This window comes from Cucurbita maxima, unplaced genomic scaffold (assembly GCF_002738345.1).
Source record: "Cucurbita maxima cultivar Rimu unplaced genomic scaffold, Cmax_1.0 Cma_Scf00013, whole genome shotgun sequence".
Classification (NCBI taxonomy): domain Eukaryota; kingdom Viridiplantae; phylum Streptophyta; class Magnoliopsida; order Cucurbitales; family Cucurbitaceae; genus Cucurbita; species Cucurbita maxima.
In genome coordinates, this window is record NW_019272029.1 from 654,862 (window position 1) to 678,068 (window position 23,207).

Here is a 23,207-nt window from a genome sequence, read left to right on the forward strand (position 1 = left end):
TCCCTGTTTCTTCACTTGGTTCAACGGCGATCGTCTGGCTTGGTGCAGGCATGGATCCATCCACAAAACCAACAAGGTTTTGGCTACGCAAGTAGGGAAGGATTTGGGTAGACCACAGTAGATAATTTTCTTGTGTAAGCTTAACACTAATCACCTGACTGATCGACGGAGAAGACATTGTGTTGATTGGGATTGACATGTTTAACAGCAGAGGCTATGGATCTCGTGGATCTTATTTCTGCTCTGATACCATATCAAGTTTATGCAAAACTGTGCCTCACACTATTGAGGACATATTCTATTTATATTGGCAAAAGATTAACTAATAGATCCGATTTCATAGGAAACTAACGAAGTAAGCCTATTCTTATGGCATGACTAACTTCAAGCTATTCTAATGGATTGACCAATTCTAACAGTATACTATAAGCGGGGACGGGTTCCCTGACTCCATTTATCTAATAGGAAGAAAGCTCTTCCCATCCCTTCCCCGTTCCCAATTTAAATAGGTAGCCGTGCTCCGTTCGGGATGGATTTCCACGGGGCACCGATCCTATAGATAGTTAGACATCCTATCTTTAACCTCAAAACTTTGAATTTTGTGTTTATTTGGTTCCTGGATTTTCAATTTTATATTTGGTCCTATTCTATAAATTGGACGGGATTCATGTGTGACAGAATTTATGTTTGGCCATGTATCAGTCATTCCACCTAGATTAAACAGGATCTTATCCACATGTCAAACTTACCTTAAATATTTAACATATATGAATTAAAGAAATATAATTTGAAAATGTGTCCCACTACAATTTAATACATTTTCTTTCGAGGGCATTCATATAAATTTATTGCACAAATAATAATAATAATAATATAATAAAGTTTAGAGTAAAATCCAATAATTTCACTAACTTACCAATTACAAATAGTAGTTATTAATATTTTAAATTCAAACCAATATTGCATATTCTAAAAAATAAAAAATAATTAACAATTATATGTAGTATTTTGTTCACACCGGAAAAGCCAAAAACTAGGTTCTAGAATTCTTGAAAAGCGTGGCAGATATCGATTGGCTGTCATCTCCCGTGAGCCACAATTTAGAATTCAATTCATCTCAGCCGTCCATTTTCTTGATGAACCATCTTGCAATTTCCACGTCATACTTGCACTTGAATACGCCTCTCTCGCTCTTTCTAACTAAATAAAAATATCTTATGGGTTGAAATTTTTTTAATGAAAAACAAACATATTTTCAATCAAATCCTTATCACCTCATTAATTTACAATTTAGTCCCTCTAGTTTTACCAATTGCAATTTGCTCCCTAGTAACCATAAATCTCTTTTTTTTAAAACTTACGTTTATCCATTAAACTACGTTACAGACTAATGGAGGAGGCTTTGATTGATATTTTGCATGACTCGACCGAGGAAGACAAACGAGTCTTATGAGCTAATCCTATCCAAGGCTCAAGTCTGTATCACTTTGTTTACAAACCGAACGAGCCCTGGGCCAACTCGGGCAACCTAGGTGATCTCGCATTCTAAGAACAAAGAGGAGGCTGATTATGGTCTAGGATACCCGAGAAACTTTAGGTCAACTTCATATAAATAGAAGTTATAAACTTGAGAGGAGACAAGTTCACGATGCATATTAGAAATCCTATCTCGAGCATTTGAGCATGAGTAGCAAGCTTAGGCAATTTGCTCCATACTATATCGTCAATCACGTGCGACAATCATCATGTAGGTATTTCAATTCCAACTGTATCGTTGATCACGTGCAAGTCAAGTGGACTAACCTTCGACTAGTTGATTAGAGATTCAAATATGTCGTTAAAGATTATATTTGATCAATTTTTGGAAGATTGAAAATACAGTGAAATATAGGGACTGAGTTGCAATTAAAGGCAGGGACTAATTGGCAAATTTTGAAAGGAAAACAAAAAACTGAAATCAACAGGGCATCAGCACTTTCCTCCCAACACTTGGACGGATATTTCTCGCGCTCTGTCTTCGACTGTTACCTTGTTCTTCCCCCTCTTTATCGTCTCACACACAGAACAAACAGTCTCACCAGCGGCGAAATCATTCACTTTCCGGAGACTATACTCCGGCGACTTCACTGTTTACACTCCCTTCTCCTTCTCCATGTCCGCCATAGCGCTCTGCTCTTCTCCGGTTCCCTTTCCTTCTCAATTGCCGATCAAGCCTCGGAGAAAACCAAAATTGTATTCATCCGATTGTCTCTGCCTTTCATTTTCGTGTAATTTGACAAGACTGTGGTCTTCTTACTGTTCGACGTCGAAGAATTGGAGCACGGTGCGTAATGGAGCTGTGTCCACGTTTGCTTGTTCGACGTCGCCGTTCGTCGGGAGAATCGGCTCGCGGATTCGGCAAGGGAATTTCTCGCTGTTATCCTTTGGACTGAACTCCAATGCGGAGGCGGAAGCTACCGATGGCGATTCGTCTCAGCTTTTGTCGGCTTTGCTTCCTTTTGTGGTGGCTGCGACTGCGATTGCGGCTTTGACTCGGCCTTCTACTTTCACTTGGTAATTTGGACCTTATCGATTTAGTTATTGTAGTGTAGTGTAGTTACCAATTTTCAATTTCAGCCACTGCATTTTTTGTTTTTTAAACTAATTTTTTTTGAATTCTTTCTTTCTCCCATGCAGCACTAAATCCTTGTTCTCTGAGAAATGATTCTTACTAATTTATTTTTATTGATCTTGAAACTTCATTATCTTTGATATTTAATATTGTTGTTACTGTTGTTCAGGTTTCTTTATAATCTGCAGTCAAATAATTTAATAACGGTTTCGTTTATCCTCAACCAGTCAACTTTCTGGTTGTTTTTTTAATAAAAAATTTGTTTTAAATTGTGAATGTCATTATATGTATATTTTTTTATGAATTTAGTTTTGGAACTTTCAATTTGCAGAGTCCACAAGGAGCTATATGATGGCTCATAGCTTCCTTGTTATCCCTTCTCTTTTCTTTGTTGCTATCATATTTAGATTATTGAATCTTTTAACAAAACTATCTGTTACAATGATATGATGCCGTTTGAGGTCGTGCATGTAGTTTATACAGTATATGAAATCAAATTTGAATTTGTCAAAAAGTATATTATTATGTTTTTGATTTGGCATTTTGCAGGGTTTCTAAGGATTTCTATGCCCCAGCTCTTGGTGGGATAATGCTATCTATTGGGATTAAGCTTTCGATCAATGATTTTGCTTTAGCAATTAAGAGGTTATACATCTGGAACACCAATCCTTGAACTGCATTTGAAAACTTGAGCCTGTTCTTGAGATTTATTTTTCTTCATTTTGTTTATGATTTGCAGGCCTCTACCACTTTCTGTTGGGTTTATTGCTCAGTATGTGTTGAAACCAGCCCTTGGTGTTTTGATAGCTAGAGCATTTGGCATATCTCCAATGTTCTATGCAGGATTTCTTCTCACAGCCTGTGTTGGAGGGGCTCAGTTGTCAAGTTATGCCAGTTTCTTAAGTAAAGGAGATATTGCCTTGAGTGTTCTCCTTACCAGCTTCACCACCATCTCTTCCGTGCTTCTGACACCTCTGTTGACTGGCATTCTGATCGGTTCGGTTGTTCCAGTTGATGCAGTTGCCATGTCAAAGTCAATATTGCAGGTAATGGTTTCAATGAATTGAATAGTAGATAAGATTCACAGACTTCAAACAAAAATGTCCAGTACAATGGTAGTGCATTCTCCTTTTATCAATATTTTTTTTTTTTTTTTGGTAAGAAACCAAGCTTTCATTGATAAAAATGAAAGAATGTACAAGGACGTACAAAAGAAAAAAAAAAAAAACAAACCAACAAAAGGAGTCCTAAACTATAGGGAACAACTCCAATCTAAAAGAATACAACTAAGTTCTAACATCCCAAGCCCACCGCTAGTAAATATTGTCTGCCTTTGGCCCGTTACGTATTGCCATCAGCCTCACGGTTTTAAAACGCGTCTGTTAGGGAGAGATTTCCACACCCTTTTAAGGAATGCTTCGTTTCCCTCTCCAACTGACGTGGGATCTCACAATCTACCCCCTTGGTGGCCAGCGTCCTCGTTGGCATACCCCTCGGTGTCAGCTCTGATACCATTTGTAACCGTCCAAGCCAACCGCTAGTAGATATTGTCCACTTTTGTCCGTTACGTATCGTCGTCAGCCTCACGTTTTTTAAAACACGTCTGTTAGGGAGAGGTTTTCACTCCCTTATAAGGAATGCTTTGTTTTCCTCTTTAACCGAGGTGGGATCTCGCACAAGCTCATAAAGACGCATTAAATAACACCACCTTCAACACCTTCCTCAAAAACCTCTCCACTCCTAAAAATCCTGCTATTTCCCTAGAGCCACATATACCCCCACAAGATTGCAAAACAACATGCCTACCACAATCTCTCCCCTTCTACTGAAAAGTATACTCCTTCGGGAGCATGTACTAGAGTAGTATTAGACTTTTTTCCTGAAAAAAAAAAAACATTTAGTGCAGAAAGGTCTTGATATATTGGGTTTCTTATTATTTAGGCATCTGGTTGTATGAGAGAGCTTTTCTAATCTTTATAACTCTTCTTAGCAAACGAGTTAGTTAAACAAAAGTTTCTTTTATGGAGATTTTCATGTGTTCTTTTCATGTGTTCTTTTCATGTGTTCTTTTCATGTGTCTCTGTGGAGATTGTCTGATATAATCATTAATGTTTGGTTATTAATCATGGTTGCAGGTTGTTCTTGTTCCAATTTCTCTTGGACTCGTCCTTAATTCTTATGCAAAGCCGATCGTGGCCCTTCTTCAACCTGTGATGCCGTTTGTTGCAATGATCTGTACTTCATTGTGCATCGGTAGCCCTCTTGCTATAAACAGGAGCCAAATTTTGTCAATAGATGGAGCCCGGTTGGTTTTTCCAGTTTTGGTCTTCCATACTATGGCATTCACTTTGGGATACTGGGCGTCCAAAATTCCAATCGTAAGGTAAAAGTCATATCTCTTGACATAAAATCCCATTTATTTTTATGAACTTTGGGGATTCAGCTCCTTCTGAACGACCGTTCTGAGGTATAACTTCACACATATAATTGATTCTTCTTAAATTACTTATCACCCAAAAGCTTAATTTGATGGTTCGAACACAAGACCTCTTACTCTAATACCAGATTGAATCATCAAATCAATCCAAACATTTAAGTTGATGGTTATGCTAAATTTAGTTATTTTTAATGCTTCAATTGTTCTGCTCGCATTTTATTATGCATGAAAATATGAGTATCTCTTTATCGATTAAATGGTTACAAAAGTCCAGCAGGGCAGCTAATGCTAGGAACCATCTGATCTTTTGCTTTGATCAATCGCCTTCAATCTTTTTACAAAACTGTTAAGGCATGTGACTATAATTAGTCAAGGCTTTTCAACTCTTCATTCACATGAAAACTATCTGCTGTCATAATATTGCTTACCTTTCTGCTCAAGTGGATCTTAGATAACAATGCTGGCAATAGTTCATGAATAGATAGCATCAACCAATTCTGCAGTGTATGGCTTGTTGGGAGTAGTCTATAAAATTCATTTTCGAACTTAAAAATCGAAAGTAGAAGGGCTGTCTGAGAGAACTTTGAAAAGTAGCTATGGGATTTGGAACAAAATTTGGTGAAAATGTGTTTGATTGAGTCTTTGATAATCGTTTATTCTCATATTAACTACGAGGCTTTTATTATTAATTTCCAGTGTACAACACCTATAACCATCCAACACCCTCCTCCTAAACCCGAAAACTCAAGTTGGAAGCTACTTTTTAAAATAGCTCCCAAGCAACAAAATTACATAAAAGTCAAGTTGTAAGTGGTTAGTATCTGTTGGTGGGTTAAGATGCTGGGAGGGAGTCCCACCTTAGCTAATTTAGGGAATGATCATGAGTTTATAAGTAAGGAATACATCTCGATTAGAATGAAGTATTTTCAAAGCAAAGCCACGAGAGGTTATGCTCAAAGTGGATAATATCATTTTATTGTGGAGAATCGTTATTTCTAACATGGTATCAAAGTCATGCCTTTAACTTAGCCATGTAAATAGAATCCTCAGATGTCGTGACTCAAGTGTCGAACAAAAAGTGTACTTTTTTTAAGAACTACAAAGAAGGAGTTGAGTCTCGATTAAGGGGAGACTGTTCGAGGGCTCCATAGGCCTCAGGGGAGGCTCTATAGTGCACTTTGTTCGAGGGCAGGATTATTGAGAATTGTTGGGAGGGAGTCCTACATTGGCTAATCTAGGGAATGATCATATGTTTATAAGTAATGAATACATCTCCATTGGTATAAGGCCTTTTGGGGAAGCCCAAAGCAAAACCACGAGAGCTTATGCTCAAAGTGATCAATATCATACCATTGTGGAGAGTTGTTATTCCTAACCGTTGGGTCTCCTAGCTCCTGATTTTAGGTAGAAAGCTTCATAAATGACAAACATTGATATTGTTTTGAGTTTGACATTAGGGTGCACAGTTATTGTAGATGGATGAGGTTGACTTAATAACAAGGTCATTGAAAACTAGATTACATTGAATGTCAGAATTCAAACATATGATGAACATTACTTTACTTGATAGCCATTTTGTTATATATCTGATTTTTGAAACTGTGTATACAATGTCGTTGGTGTCATAGGCAAGAAGAAGAAGCTAGCAGAACAATTTCACTGTGCACAGGGATGCAAAGCTCCACTCTAGCAGGGCTTCTTGCTACTCAGTTCCTCGGGAGCACACAGGCCGTTCCGCCTGCGTGTTCGGTCGTCGCCATGGCCATCATGGGTCTTTGTTTAGCTTCTTTCTGGGGCAGTGGCTCCAAAATTAGAGACTTACCATCTCTTTTGATGCAGAAAACCAGTTCAATTGTCAGTGCTTCTTGAATCCATCTCTTTATAAACTGGTTGGAAGTCTCAAAATGCAACGGCGAAAATTCCAGTTGAAAGCAAGGGAAAAGAGTGCTGCATCAACTAGCAGTAGCAGTTGGAAACTTCTCTGTACAGAGAGAGATTCAGGTACCCCATAGAAAATAGCAGGAAATGAATTTACTTGTATACGTTCATATGATGCAGGAAATGAAATGGGGCGCACCATGAGCATGAGCATGAGCATGAGCATGAGCATGATCTAGAATAATATTTAGTATCATAATAGTTTTCACATAAAATCAAGAAAAAAAAAAAAAAAAAAGGTTGTTTCTGCATAGTTTCAGTTTAGTTTAAACATTAAATTGAAAAAGGTTAAATTAATAAAAATATTTTTAAAATTTATATTTTTTCTAAAAAAAATATATACTTAAATTTTAAAAAAATTAAAACTACTTTTTATCTGTTAATTTTGGATGAAAATCATTAGTACTTTATTTTAAAAAAATTATTGAATTTTTAATAGAATTTTAAATATACTCAAGTGTTCAACTTTTTTTAAGAAGTTTAAAAATATTCTATGTTTGAAAAATACCTATGAAATTTTAAAAAATAGCATTAACACTTTTTACTTTTTATAAAAAGATATGTTACTTTTCAAACTTCATATTCAAATCCTCGCCATCGAATTGATGCTTAATATACAAATAAAACAAAAAAAAAAAAAGAAAGGAAGAGTAGAGATAATACAAAAAATGCAACACTAGTAGGAACTCTATGAATGAAGAACCCAAAAAAGAAAAAGATCGAATTCATAATAATACAATATTTGTTGAAAAGAAGAGAGGGGGAGGGAACTGAGCTATTCACATCTCGCAGCAGATTCTGCGGCAAGCAAAAAAAAAAAAAAGAAACTTTCAAAAAGCACTTTGATTTCTACTTCCTATAAAATGCCCCATTACCCAATACACATTCTTTTGCAATCACAAATTCCAATTGAAAATTAAACACCTAAAAAAAATGTAATCATTGGAATTTTGTTTCATGTTTGATTTACATGTTACCATTTTCATCTGCTGATGACTCGGAGGCTGAGTCATCAGTCGTCGAGTTCGAAACGACCTCTGATTGGCTGCTGTTTTCGCTGTCTGAACTTGCCCAACCTTTCTCATCGCCTCCTTGTTTCAAGAGAAACCAGTACATGATACTTGCAGTTAAGGTGAGGATCATCTTTTGATTCACCTAATGGTACATAAAACAAAAGATGTTAATATTAATCTAATTCCCACCCTTTTCAACTTCATTTTAATTTACTCCTCATAATTCGATCTCCCAAAATATTAAACATTCTACGAGCCATGTTTGTTTTGGACCACACCATAAAACTACGTAATTAAACTTCTAAAACCATTTCCTGCAGGCCCTCAAGCCTCCCCCACCTTGTGCACGCCAGCCACATCAACGCCCCAACACCTTGCTTGCACATCATGCTCATCAATAGCCCTAACTCAAGCACAACTATAAGTTCATGTTCTCGCTCTTGCCTACATGTTCCATCTAAAGTACATGTGTTTAGCTATAAGAGCCTTGTAGCGCGTCTCTATAAAAAATTAGGACACTCAAAATTTCATAAATCTTCTCTTTAACTATTTTTTCGAATTCCCTATTTTTATGGACGTTCAATGGGAAGCCATCTTTGCAGAATTTCTCCATATTAGTAGTTTATCTAAATATTAATCTTTTTAGCATTTTGTTAGATCTTTTGAATTTTATCCTATCAATTCATTCTTTAATAATTTAAAAATGTAACAGTAAATAAGATAAAAGGGAAGAAAGATAGAGCTGAAGTTCAGATAAGTACCTCAGTGATGTCTTCAGGAAGCAAAAATATGGAACATCCAAGCTTCCTTGCAATGCTAATGATGTAGGTTGCGTTCATCTTTTTCTCCTCGTCTATGTTGGTCATGATTAAAGGAAAAGAGCAAACAATTAGAAATTTTGTAGACACGTGAGGATGCCCTTTTCTTGGTCCCTTAATGTTGTAAACAATGTTTCCATTTTTAAATTACATACTTTAAATAGAAAAAAAAAAGTTTCCGAACACCTGTTAATTTCGACATTTGGCTAAATTTTGAAGTATTTTTCAGAAATAGAAGGAATAGCTTACAATGCAAAAATACATAATAAAAGCATACCGGTGACTCCTTTGGTAACAAGACTCCAATTGACAACTCTAGGCTGCACTGAACTAAGAAGCTCCAGGAAAAATGTTCCATTCGACAAACTCTTGTCCTGTAGATGGCATATTATGATAATAACAAGTTGTTATAAGTCTCATCATTAACGAAATTAAATGAAAATATTATTTGGAATGATTACTTTTTTTTCTTCTGACCGTTCCTTATTTGAAGATAGAGGAGGATTATGTTAGTTATTAAAAACAATTAAGGTTCTAATTTGAGAGTAGGGAGTGAAATCTATCCTCTCTCTTAAGAGTATATCTCTTAATTAAGAGTTAAGAGTATATGTCCTAGGAACAATCTCCCATTTAGAAGTGAAAGAAGTGCTACATAAGGGCTTCGAGATCAAATAGAATATATTTCTTTCTAGACTTTGTGAGTCGCTTATTTTTCCAAAACTAGAGAGAAGTGATTTTTCTCATTTTTCTCAATAAGTCGACCGCGTTACACTATTGAGATACTTCCAATAAATGAATAAAATATATATGCTTATACTAAATTTCTATCAAATCATTAATAAAATCGACAAAATGGTTCTTTGATGTAAAGCTTAAGACCAATGCAATATGTTCTAGCCCAATAAAGAAAGAAAACAAAACAAAAGTTTAAAAGTTGAAGGATTCGATGTTTTGATAAATATATGTGCGTGTGTAAAATAAGAAAAGCAGAAAGCCCAACCAAAATAGGATTGACCAATAAATAATTATACTTCGTCTTTCAAAACTCAATGATCATATGCACTTTTAAAGAAATAGTTAGGACTTCACACTAGTTCAAACTAACACCAAACTGACTACTTGAGATCATTGAAAGATAGCAATATAACGTCACTTTGAGAAGGAGCATGAAGAAGTCAATACCTTAAAACTAATCATGTGACACTGGCTCCCAGAACCTCTGACTTTGTTGTTGGCCCATTGCAAAATATCAGCATCAGTGATTTCCTTTCCAAAGGAGTGGAATCTTAAGTTTTTTAGAAGTTGAAGGATGTTGTATCTCATCAGTTGCCACAAGTAAGCTGAAAAGAAAGCCAGAAATCTTCACCTGAGCAATATATACCAATGGAATAATTCCAAATATCAAACTATACAGAAAATCATCTTTAGTAGTAATGTCTGCTTAACAGATGAAAATATTGACTGGCTTACCCAGTATCAATTTTTTATTCCCTTGCACAATATCGTTTCCAGCAATATTAACCAGAGAGAACTTCAATTGCTTCCCTATTTTGACAACTTGGTTGCAGTTTTCTACTTTTCTAAATGGCATTTTAATCGGAGGCTTATTAGCAATCTTCCAATTAACAATTCCTGGGGACACCTTGTCTAGCGTCTCAAGAAGAATCCACCTGAAAAATGAAGGAAAGATATTATTTCATTCACAGTTAATAGTATCTATCAGTTTGTAACCATAGACATAATAATGATCCCATTTGATAACCCATTCTTCAATAGAAGAAGTTGCAATATTTTCGAAAACGAAATTTCTTCATTATTAAAAAATCAATGATATCTAGAGATTTACTCTGATCTGGTACGCTAACTTAAAAGATTAATCAAGTAAATAAAATTGTATCCTCTTTTAAGTCAAAACAAAATAACGCAGGAAGAGATAAAATAATTTTTACCCATTTCTAAGATCCTCAAAGACATTATTGATATAAGTTGAAAGCCCCATGCTATTTATCCATAAACGGAATGCTCTCTCTTCCCTAGAAACTTGGGCGTCATCTGGCATCGTCTCTAGAAAAGATATTTGCTTCGTCTGCGTAGACAGCCCATTCCTACAAAGTATGGTAAATGTCATAAACAATTTAAAGATAATAGGCAGGAAAAAAGAAACAGAGTAGTTTGGCTTTCATGTCATGTTTATATGTCAATTTTGCAATTTTTCGTGGGCTTGCAAAGCTCTAGTGTCATACAAAAATATAGGATACAATAAAAATATTTAGAAGCTGTCACCCAGAGAAAATAGTCCAAAGAACTGGATTGCACAAAATAAGAACCAATGCAGCTTGCTCAAGGAGTTGATTCTTTCTCACCTATGCTGAAAGATATGAGCCACGAAAGCGAGGTTCAAATTAGGTGAACCCTCCACAATATCTCTAGCTGTGAGATATCTTTTGCAACCCATTTTATCTGCATGTTCAAGAACCAACTTCGCTCGTTCTAAAGGATCTTTTACTGTCAATGTTGACGGATTACTGTGCTCAGGTGCAAGAACTTTTAAAAGGCAAGCATATGCTTCTGCATCCTGCAGGACATTATCTCACATGTTCAACAATGAAAAAAGAAATCCATAGAAGGAAAATAATAAATTTCCAAGTTAACTTCTTCATTTTGGTGAGGAAAAAATAGGTTCAGTGAATATTAGAAACAAATTTTAGCACCATTTCTACCTTTATGTCAGAAGAGAAGTTTGTTACTGTCTTGTTGTATCCTCCTTTCTTAAGTTGAAAATTCATCCATCTCAGTAAGATCTTTTCTGGAGGTAGGCTCATCAACTCCTCCACATCCTGGCAGTTAGAGAATTCAAAAATGTCTTCCAAATAATCTGCTGCTAAAAGTTTGTATTCTGTAAAAAAGCATATTATATGTAATTCAAAGTCCATCATTACCTTACCATCACCAACCAACTCCACCAACTGAGGGGTCTTTTTGAGGTTGAGGTCTGCCAATAATTGTATCTGGTACAATAACCATTAGGACAAGTGAATCAATCTAAACATAACACTTTAGCAACAATTTTAACGTAGAAAGTAATTACAATTAATCAATTGTAAAAGGCAGTGTAAAACCAGATAATGTTAAAAGGATATATATGTATATATACTAAAAAAAACATTATGTCAAAAGATCATAACAGTATTTTACCTTAATAATCTGAGATATAAGTCCAAGTACAAGATGCCGCTGCAAATGAAAACAGATGACTCAACTCATTCTGATCAGTAAAGTTGCATAGATTACTCAGTATACTATTTCAAAATAACTCGAGGAATGTAGTCTCCAGGGATCTTCAATTCATTCTTCAACATTTTAATTATTGTAGAACATGATGAGTTATTATATAAATGAGAAAATAGAAAGAAAATTTTAGCTTTTACTTCATAAATTAACTAGAAAAGGAAAAATTAAAATCAGAATTGCGCTATTTTGTCTCTGACAATCATCTAAACCATGGGCAAACTCTAATTAACCTATGCAATTGAAGTTGTTTTCCTCGGAACGTTGTCTGCTTCCAATTTGTTCCTAAATATTGATTACATTCGTTTGCCTGCCCTGTCTTAGGCTTTATGGTGCTTTTTGCTTTTAAATAAAAAGTTCAAACATACTCCAAAGTTGAATGGTAAAGAAGGTTTAGTAGATGAAAGAAAGTAATACTTCAAATGGAAGGTATAAGAATCAACTTCTAGACTCTATTTTGATAGCTAAGAGAAATATTCATACCCTCGCTTCAATAAAATCCTGTGTTCCAATATTTACTACAGTGCATCCAATGGCCTTTGCAGAGTTGAGGCAAAGTGTATGGTTTTCATTTCTTTCCCAAGGATTGAGCACAGCCTTTGTATTGATTGCACGATCATCAATAGTTCCAGGAACCGCCACATTGATTAGTTTACTGTAACCACCAATAACAGAAATCGTTGTTGAAATCGAATCCAAATCAATTAAGAATAAAGGCGATTATAAAACATATTAATGACGACTTACCAGAGAAGAACTCCGTCCTTCGCAATATCGAATAGATTGTTCGTGGAAGGGTCTATGGGGAGGTATCTCTTAAGAAATTTATCTTCTGAAAGGTAATTGTTGATATGTGCGACGTAAGATGCTTTCTCCGATTCGCTAATTGTGTGAAGCAAAGTAGTGGTGGCAGCCTTGAGAAATGCCGATGAATTTTTCGCACCAGTACTTCCGGTTCTAGCACTTGCATGAGCTTGCAATTTCAGATAAATCTGTCATGTTCGTTAAAGATAATCATCAAGTAATACATCCGAACTTCAGTTTTTTTCCTTTCGACGTTCTCGTCGGAAAAGAAAATTGAGATAGATTGAACATGAACATCATCTGACAGAGGCTCTGTATCTATCAAAGATGAACAAAGAAAAGCAGAAGAGAGAGATAAAGAAGACAAACACAACGTACTTTAAGGAAGAATTCGTAATCGACTTCATCATCCTGATTCTGATACAAATCTTGTATGAAGGAAGCTCTCTCTTGCTCCGTAAGATTCTCTCCGACAACTTTAAGCCTCGACATTTTGGAAGCCAAGTCTCCAAGGGTAAGCCTGCCGCTCTCTCTTTTCATACTCATATACTACAAAATCCAATCAGATCCAAACCAAAAACACTAAGAACCAGCGGTTTCAACACCAAAACAGCCAAAACATACACCAGAAACGAATCAAGAATAATGCGACAGAGTGCTTTTCACATCAAACCAAAAGCCACCAGAATTCCCTCAAAATAATCAAAACAAGAAAGAGAGGAAGTACATACATGAGACTTCAGACTCCGAAGCTCGACTTGAGTGAACTGATTATGGAGCCATGGATCTGAGACGAGAATGCCAACATATCCAGACATGGCTCCGGTTCAAGGAAGATGCTGATGCTTCTAGTTCTTGCTCTTCTTCCGTTCAGGCTTCGGCTTCAGCAATCAGGGAAGGGAAAAGTGGGGAAGAAGATGAATGGCGATGGTAGGCCAAAGCTACGAAGCTGTCAGAATTTCAAAGATCGTTAGGAGAGAGAGAGAGAGAGAGAGAGAGAGAGAGAGAGAGAGAGAGAGAGAGAAAGAATTCAAATAATGACTCCACTATCCCCATTTCACTTTCTCTCTCTATATATATTAAAAGAAAGAACTGAGCGTTGTACACAAGTTGGGGCCGCTCTTGTCGTTTTAAATCATTTTAATTTTAATTTTAATTTTCTCTTTTTATTGTGACTAAAATGCCCCTCTAAACGGCTATACTCCCCAATTTTTACGTCCTCGGTTATAATGTTTTAAAAAAACAAATAAAATTATTCATTAATTTATGGAAAAATATTCAATTTTTACATTTTAATTACTCCGCTAGTTAGAAAAATAATATCTCAAATTTTAACTAAAGTTTTGCTATAATGACATTTTCAAGCGTTCAAGCTCTATAGGATAATTAATTGATTTTTGTTATTTAATATTTAACCGAGTTAATTCTATGTTTTAAAAATTAAATAATAATGATAATAATTTTTAAATTTTATTTTTGTTTAATATATTTTACTAAGAGTGTTTTAAGAAAAAAAAACTGTGTGAAGGAATAATGAAGAGAAAATTAATTCCATTTAATAAGAAAGCCTAAATTTTTATTTGGAACCCTTTTTATTATTGATTATATGTCGAAATTACAAAATTAACCCTAACGTGGAGCGTACAATACGGGGCAAAATTGATAGCTAGAAAGTGATTGGTTCAAGTCCGAGAAACTCGGTAAGAAAGGAAACATGAAGCCGACACGTGTCGATGGCAAAAAATTCAAATTTTATTCCAAAGAAGGGTAGTTTCGTCATTTAGGAAAACCGGCAAAGTTTGTGTGCTTTCTCACCGAAAGAGAAATTTGACTTAATCACGCAACCGTCGTTTCTCGTTTCTTTTTTAAAATTTCTTTTATTTCTTTTTTTTTTTTTAATTTAAGTAATCAAATAGTGTTTAAATAATTTAGTCCAATTTCAAAGTTTAATCCATAATACTTGAATTTTAATCTGTCAAGGAAGGCTCAGAAGGTCAAAGTTTCGGTCTTCTTCGAACTCTTATTAATATCAACAAAACTTTCAAATTGGTATTAGAGTTAGGTATCAAACGATGTGTCAGCGATGACGTTGAACTTTGAAGGGGTGGATTGTGAGATCCACATTGGTTGAACAATTAAACAAAATATTCTTTATAAAAGAGTGAAAACCTTTACCTATTAGACGTGTTTTAAAACAATAAAACTAACGACGATACGTAACGGGCCAAAACAAATAATATCTGTTAGCGGAAAAATATGTCGTTGGACTTCATCACCCACTTCCCGAATGTAGGCGATCATCGATTCTCGAAATATGCCACATTTGTACCCCACATTCTCGAATTATATTCTCCAACATTTTCCCACATTTTTTGTGGTATAACCACGCTATCTACTTGACAATCTTCTCAAATACGAAAGTATAAAATATATTTTTTATAATTTATTCTATATACATATTCTTATATTTTAAAACATTTTTAAAAAAAGTTCCAACATTTTCGAGATATTTTCACGATGGATCAAATCTATTTAAATTTAAGGAAACAAAATTTTAATAAACAAATAAAAAAATTCGTAACACTTAGATAATAAAATGTCAGAATTTAGTGCAACATTTTATAGTTTGAATGAGTCAAGATATTCAAGTTAATATTTTGACAATATATTAGTTATGAAATATATCTTAGATATTTTTAATCCTTTAATATTTTTCTATTTATGATTTGATTAATAGTATATTTTATTTTATTCCATGAATATTATTAGTTGGTAATTTATCTTAATATCTCGAATTCTTATTGTTTATTTGAGTAATAATATTTTGAGATCTATTCGGTTCGAAGGTTCTACAAGCATTTTTGAAAGCTATTCTACAACTAATATTATAAAATTGCAAATAATAATAAATACTATTAATAGAACTCAATTGGGAGCTTTTAAAATTACTAATTAAATTATAAATTGATTTTTTAACTTCCAATTTTTTTTTTTTTTTTATCAATTTTGTCTTAGAATTTTAAATGTTGAATATATAAACGATTTATTAATAACATAAAACTATTTTTTTAACACTAAAAAAAAAAAAAAAAAAAACTTTAATTCCTTGTTAATTTAAATGTTTTTTTTAATGAATTTTAATAATTTATTAAGTATTTTATATTTTTTGAATATTAAGATGTGGAGATTTGTAAGCTACCAAATCGGCTTTGAAGGCGTTATAATAAAGAGGACTTACTACCAATTATTTTGACATTATGTGTAGTTGTAAGGCCGCTGTAATCTAAAAGTAACCTCACGTGCCCATTCCTCCTTTTTCTCCTAAATATATATATATATAAAAGAAAGATCGATCGGATATCTAACCTCCGACACTCACTTTCTTTCGAATCGAGAGTTCGGTGACGTGATCTTAGTTAGTTGAAAGTGAGTATCGGGCATAATTCAACTAACTAAGATCACGTCACCGAACTTTCGATTCGAAAGAAAGTGAGTGTCGGAGGTTAGATGATACTCACTTTCTTATGGATCGAAAGTTCGGTGACGTGATCTTGATTAATTGAATTATGTTCGACTCATGTTGACACACCATTGGCATACCGTCCTGTGTATGACTATGATTCAATTTGTAAAGTACAAGCTCATCACTAGCTCGTTATATATTGTTGTCAGTCTCGCACATTTGTTAAGGAGAGGTTTATGTTTCGTTCTTTTCTCCAACCAATGTGGGATCTGACCGTTGGTTCGAAATAGCAAATTTTAAAAGTATTTTGAGATTAATAAATATGTTTATATTAGAAATAATAAAATAAAAATAAAAATATAGAAATATTTGGTAATGGGCCCTTATATTTGCTGTTTTTGCTTCAACTTTCTGTTAGCATAGAAGATGATTACAAAGGCCCACTTTTGTATAGACTTATCAAGTGGGGACTTTCATCACATGCTTACTTCACTGGCAGCTTGATATTTCCATCATGTTGCCTGATTTGGGAGATTCAAAAGCTTGATTTGCCTCCACATTACTGCTTAAAAGCTATAAGATTCAATCTCAAACTCGCCATATTTGACATCCTGTACTCGTAGATTCAAAAGGGTTCTAATCATTAACGAGCGCTTGAGTCTGTTTGTGCACCTCGCAACTATGCCCACGGGAAAAACATCCTACCCTTAAGTAAAAAAGTTGTGAGTTTCGATCGAAGGTGTAGTCATGGTGACTCAAGTGTCAAACAAAAGATGTCGTGAGCCTCGAAGATGCAGTCATAGTGAAGATTTGTGGTAGAGGTCTATTGGACTAGTAACGTGCTCCAGAGAAGAGAGTTGTAGAGATAATTCTGTGCTAGATGGTAGATATGACTATTTAAGGAGAGATTCAATAGTGTACTTTGTTCGAGGGCTCCAGGCAAGAAGAGTTGTCAAAAGAAGCACAATGGTGTACTTTGTTCGTGAAGGGAGAATCGTTTGGCTGTATTCTCTATTTCTATAGTTGCTTATTTTCTCTTAAGCAAACTCCGGTGTTCAACTCAAAATTTGGGAGCACCTCCCTCATCACCCTCACCTTTAATTCACGTGTTCAACTCAAAATTCAAGCATATTCAAATTGATGTTGTAATGGCTCAAGTCCACCGCCAGTAAATATCGTCCACTTTAGTCCGTTATATATCACCGTCAATCTCATAATTTTAAAATACTTCTATGAAAGGTTTGAACACATTGGTCAAAGGGCAATTTAGATTCTCTTGTTGAGCTAAGTAAAAAATTAATTTGTCTTAGAACCTGACGGCTTTGGGACGGCACTGTTTGGGAATTTCCATTCCAACAATTATTGAAGGTTCGCAAATCAACGGGAATTTGTTATGTTTGATCCAATTTCAGCATCATCGCTTCTCGCATTACTAAGAGAAACTCTTCCCTGACTTCGGGAATTCCCCCTTTCTTCTTCCACCTGCGTTCCTTTGCAGAAATTCGTCGAACTTCATCTTGGTTCTGCTCACGATCGTTCTTTGAACGCCATGAATATCTTTTCGAAGAAACCTACCGCCAAAGGTCGTTCCCAATTGCTGCCGTTTGTTTTTCTTCATCGATTTCGTTCATTTGATGATTCTTTTTCCTAAATTTGTAGCGGAAATTTTGTTCATCTGTTTCTGCATTGCTCTCAGTTCCTCCTTTTTGCTTTGATATTTTTGTTCTGGGTTGCTTTGATTCGGTTGTTCTTTATGAGATTAAACTTGTTTCGATTACAGAAGCTCTTCGGGAGAGTAAAAGGGAAATGACGCGCTCTACGAGAGGTATCTTATTGATGTTTCATAAGTGCACTTAATTAGTGAGGGATTCATCTGGTTTCAAAGTCATGATTGCGCTTTTGTCTCGAGTAATTAAATCTATTCACGTTTCTCATCATATTTGTGTATATTACAACTCGTTCATATGCTCATGATGATGTTTATTTCGGACTGAATGGAGCAAAGAAGCATGTAATTTATGATTGCGAATGGTACTAGCGTGGAACCACTTACCGCCAACCCCTTTCCTCATAGAGAAAAGGAGAAGAAAATTTGGGCTTGAACTTAGGAGTCTGCTTATGAGATCCCACGTTGGTTGGGGAGGAGAACGAAACATTTTTTATAAGGGTGTGGAAACCTCTCCAAGCAGACGCGTTTTAAAAATCTTGAGGTGAAGTCCGAAAGGGAAAGCCCAAAGAGTACAGTATTTGCTAGCGGTGGGCTTGGACCGTTACAAATGGTATCAGAGCTAGACACCGGGCGATGTGCTAGCGAGGAGGCTGAGCCCTGAAGGGGGGTGGATTGTGAGATCCCACATCTGTTGGGAGGAGAACGAAACATTCTTTATAAGGGTGTAGAAACCTCTCCCTAGTAGACATGTTTTAAAAACCTTGAGAGGAAGCCCGAAAGGAAAAACTCAAAGAGGATAATATCTGTAGCGGTGGGCTTTGGGCTTTTACAAATGGTATCAAAGTCAGACACCGGGCAATGTGCTATGAGGAGACTAAGCCCCGAAGGGGGGTGGATTGTGATATCCCACATCGGTTGGGGAGGAGAACAAAACATTCTTTATAAGAGTGTGGAAACCTCTCCCTAGCAGACGTGTTTTAAAAACCTTGAGGGAAAGCCCGAAAGGGAAAGCTCAAAGAGGACAATATCGGATAGCGGTGAGCTTGGGTTCTTACACTCAATATGCCATACCAATAATGCTATGGCTTTGAGTTGGGATAAGATGGTACTAATGTTTTGGGATTACATTTTGCAATTGTTTTCAGAATAGAATGATATTCTGTGGTTATGTTTCTTGACACTTCTTGAAGTTAAGAATGCCATTTCCTTACCTTGAATTGATATTCCTTTGCACGTAACTACGTTGTTTAATTCCTTATACTATTTTTTTTAAAGTGTCACTTCCTTAGATGTTTTTATTTCATTTTCATACTATAATAATTGTTTTTTTCTCTTTTCTTTGAGATATCACTGAGTGGTCTCATCTTTTTGCCACTTTTTCTCAGGTATAGAGAAGGAAATTGGGGCATTGCAATTAGAAGTACGTGAAGAGCTTCTAAACATGGGTTTAATCTAAATACTCTGTGTTTTAACTGTGATTTGGCTTATAATCTTATCAGGAAAAGAAGCTGGTCGCTGAGATAAAGAGAACTGCCAAAACAGGAAACGAGGTACATTTCACATTCTCGACCAGATTGTATCGGTCCTAGTCCTATGGAGGGTTGATTCTTTTTGAAAAGTTCTTCTTCTCGGGTCGAGCATTAATTATGTTTATCATCATCTATTCGATTCTTCAGGCAGCGACAAAGATTCTTGCTCGGCAGTTAGTTAGGCTCAGGCAACAAATAGCAAAATTACAAGGTAGTCGAGCTCAAATGAGAGGCATAGCAACTCACACACAGGTGAAGTCAAGTGCCTAATTCTTCTCTTCTGACTTGGTTGAGTATTTTTGCATTATGATGTATGATCTTCTCTTTAGTGTTATAACAATCCAAGCCCACCGTTGGCAGATATCGTCCTCTTTGGGCTTTCCCTTTCGGATTTTCCCTCAAGGTTTTTAAAACGCGTCGGCTAGGGAAAGGTTTCTATACCCTGGTAAAGAATGCTTCGTTCTCCTCTTCAACCGATGTGGGATCTCACAATCCACCCCCCGTCGGGGCCAACGTCCTCGCTGACACACCACCTCGTGTCCACCCCCTTCAGGGCTTAGCCTCCTCCTTAGCACATCGCTCGGAACCTGGCTCTGATATCATTTGTAACAGCTCAAGCCCACTGCTAGTAGATATTGTCCTCTTTGGGCATTCCCTATTGGGTTTCCCCTCAAGGTTTTTAAAACGTCTCTTTTAGGGAGATGTTTCCACACCCTTGTAAAGAATATTTCGTTCTCCTCTCCAACTGATGTGGGATCTCACAATCCACCCCCTTCGGAGTCCAGCGTCCTCGCCGGTACATCGCCTCGTGTCCACCCCCTTCGGGGCTCAGCCTCCTCGTTGACACATCGTTCGAAACTTGGCTCTTATATCATTTGTAATAACCCAAGCCCACCGCTAGAAAATATTGTCCTCTTTGGGCATTCCCTTTCGAGTTTCCCCTCAAGGTTTTTGAAACGTGTTTGCTAGGGAAAGGTTTCCACACCCCTGTAAAGAATATTTCATTCTCCTCTCCAACCAATGTGGGATCTGACAATCCACCTCCCTTTGGGGCCTAGCATTCTCGCTAGCAAACCGTCTCATGTCCACCCCCCTTCGGAGCTCAATCTCCTCGTTGGCACATTCCTTAGAACTTGGCTCTGATACCATTCGTAACAGCCCAAGCTCACCTCTAGCAGATATTGTCCTCTTTGGACTTTTCCTTTCGGGCTTCTCCTCAAGGTTTCTAAACCGCGTCTGCTAGGGAGAGATTTCCACACCCTTGTAAAGAATGTTTCGTTTTCTTCTCCAACCGACGTGGGATCTCACAAGTGTAGCACATAATCTATTATTAATAGCATCTCCTCACATTTTACAGGCAATGCATGCTCAGACTTCTGTTGCCGCTGGCATGAAGAGTGCCAGTACAGCAATGTCAGCTATGAATAAGGTAAGTAAATTTGGATATCGATCATCCCTTACATATATGAAATTGCTGTGATTAATGAACAGAATAGTAGCCATGCTTTCGAAGCATAATGATTATCGTTCACCCGTATCTCTTTCTGTTGTTTTCGATTATTTTATACTCAATCATGTGTCCGACGCACTTTTTAAAAACAAAAAGCTGTAATATTATATACCCAATTCATATTCTGTGAGAGCTTAAAGTTTTATGTTGTTTTTAAATTTTGTGCATAACTTTTACCATGTTCATCTGTAGCAAATGAATCCCGTGAAGCAAGCAAAGGTCATTAGAGAATTTCAGAAGCAGTCTGCACAGATGGATATGACTGTAAGATTCTACTTTAACCTATATTCTTCCATATATTCTTACAGGAAGAAAAGCTCTTGAATTTGCTAGCTTTGTTTATGTAACATCTAAGCCTCCCTGTTGTTATACGCTTACCCTTTTTTCCTTCCTTTTCGGTTGAAATGAACGTACTTACTATACTTGGTGCATCAGAATTTGTAACAGCCCAAGCTCACCGCTAATAGATATTGTCCTCTTTAGGCTTTCCCTTTCGGGCTTCCCCTCAAGATTTTTAAAACGCGTCTGTTAGGGAGAGGTTTCCACAGCCTTATAAAGAATGCTTCGTTTCCCTCTCCAACCGATGTGGGATCTCACAATTCACCCCCTTGGTGGTTCAATGTCCTTGCTGGCACACCGCCTTGTGTCTGGCTGTGATATAATTGGTAACACTCCAAGCCCACCGCTAGTAGATATTGTCTACTTTGGCCTGTTACGTATTGCCATCAGCCTCACGGTTTTAAAATGCGTCTGCTAGGAAGAGGTTTTCACATTCTTAATGCTTCGTTCCCTTCTCCAATCGACGTGGGATCTCACAAGAAATATCAATCAAAATGCAATAGGAATCTTACTTCATAACCTCAGTTTTGATAAATAAAAAAATTGTATTTCTGTCACTGCGGGATAATGTTTCAACATTTCTGGATGCTTACGGTCTTCGTTGGTGGCAGACGGAGATGATTTCAGATGCTATAGATGATGCCCTGGATGATGATGAGGCAGAAGAAGAAACTGAAGATCTAACGAATCAAGTAAGCTCCTTTAGCTGCCTTCATTTATTTCCTCCTTTCTTTACTCCAGTTGTAGTAAAAAAGTTAGCTTAAAATTGTTTCTTGTAATAGCCACTAATTTGCTACTCTGGCCTGTACCTATTGCTTTTTGATTGTGTTCATCGAGTTTAAAGTCATAAGCCCGAGTTTCAGAGGTCCAAGTATCAACCATTGTTAACATTTCTCCATGAAACTTATGTGATACTAGCTGTGCTAAATTTTAGGACCTCAATCTTCTTTTAGATATCAGATTTGATGACCTATGATTTGCTCAAATAATAATTGAACGCAATAGGCGCTACCCCCCCCCCCCCCCCCNCCCCCCCCCCCCAACCTTACTTGAACAATCTGTGACCCCTGCTTCCTTCTGCTCGACAGGTGCTCGATGAAATCGGCGTTGATATTGCCTCACAGGTATGTTAAAATTGGTTTTACATCTTTTTAAAGTCTTGTCAACTGGATTGCATATACTAGAACTGATTGGATCATGTGTATGTATTTGATTCAGCTTTCAACAGCCCCAAAAGGAAGAATTGCATCAAAGAATACTGAGGGTGTTAGTAGGTATGTAGTGTATACATTTCCCATGAATATTCATCTTCTTACATGAATCAAAAGAAAATTTATTGGTTATAATTTGAAATAGAATAAGCTTTTGATCCTCTTTTCAGTTTTCTGATTTAAATTACTTGTGAGATCATGCTTTGGTTGCATAAAGGTAGTAGCTGAATTAAGACCATGAGCAATTAGACCATGAAAGGACCATGGAAATGGAATAATCATACGTTTTTTTGGTTCTTCCTTTCAAATAATGGCTATTTTGTTGCTAATATTTTGCAGTTCAAGTATCGAGGAGCTCGAAAAGCGATTGGCTGCTCTTCATAATCCTTGAACATTATGATAAATTCCCTTGATTTCCAATTGAGATGAACACGATTTCGACTAGGATCATCTATTGTACATATAAACTCTCTCTCTCCCTCATATTCACTATTGAGGCACAAATGTTTATTACCCTCTTGAGATAATGGAATCTTATTAACCATTTGCTTGTATCCTTGGATTAATTTAGATCCTA

The 23,207-nt window shown here is 36.2% G+C and overlaps 3 protein-coding genes across 3 annotated transcripts; 2 read left to right on the forward strand and 1 right to left on the reverse strand.

Moving 5' to 3' along the window:
• Positions 1-1,891: 1,891 nt before the first annotated feature.
• LOC111488209 (probable sodium/metabolite cotransporter BASS3, chloroplastic) lies at positions 1,892-7,139 on the forward strand. Its single transcript, XM_023135895.1, has 5 exons — positions 1,892-2,553; positions 3,161-3,256; positions 3,351-3,657; positions 4,747-4,994; positions 6,677-7,139. Exons 1-5 carry the CDS (start codon positions 2,153-2,155, stop codon positions 6,915-6,917), a joined length of 1,293 nt encoding a protein of 430 aa, XP_022991663.1. The 5' UTR covers positions 1,892-2,152; the 3' UTR covers positions 6,918-7,139.
• A 504-nt stretch (positions 7,140-7,643) lies between these two features.
• Positions 7,644-13,933, reverse strand: LOC111488208 (fimbrin-2). The gene is made up of 14 exons (XM_023135894.1): positions 13,641-13,933; positions 13,288-13,458; positions 12,853-13,097; positions 12,589-12,760; positions 12,013-12,051; positions 11,757-11,825; positions 11,538-11,654; positions 11,181-11,392; positions 10,767-10,922; positions 10,288-10,487; positions 10,000-10,157; positions 9,095-9,191; positions 8,761-8,852; positions 7,644-8,141 (listed from the first exon to the last, which is right to left on the reverse strand). The coding sequence occupies exons 1-14, from the start codon at positions 13,725-13,727 to the stop codon at positions 7,953-7,955; spliced, it is 2,004 nt and encodes a 667-aa protein (XP_022991662.1). The 5' UTR covers positions 13,728-13,933; the 3' UTR covers positions 7,644-7,952.
• A 3,715-nt stretch (positions 13,934-17,648) lies between these two features.
• Positions 17,649-23,184, forward strand: LOC111488210 (vacuolar protein sorting-associated protein 2 homolog 3-like). The gene is made up of 11 exons (XM_023135896.1): positions 17,649-17,955; positions 18,153-18,197; positions 19,427-19,461; positions 19,541-19,591; positions 19,718-19,822; positions 20,928-20,999; positions 21,273-21,344; positions 22,031-22,111; positions 22,508-22,543; positions 22,638-22,693; positions 22,970-23,184. The coding sequence occupies exons 1-11, from the start codon at positions 17,922-17,924 to the stop codon at positions 23,019-23,021; spliced, it is 639 nt and encodes a 212-aa protein (XP_022991664.1). The 5' UTR covers positions 17,649-17,921; the 3' UTR covers positions 23,022-23,184.
• Positions 23,185-23,207: the final 23 nt, after the last annotated feature.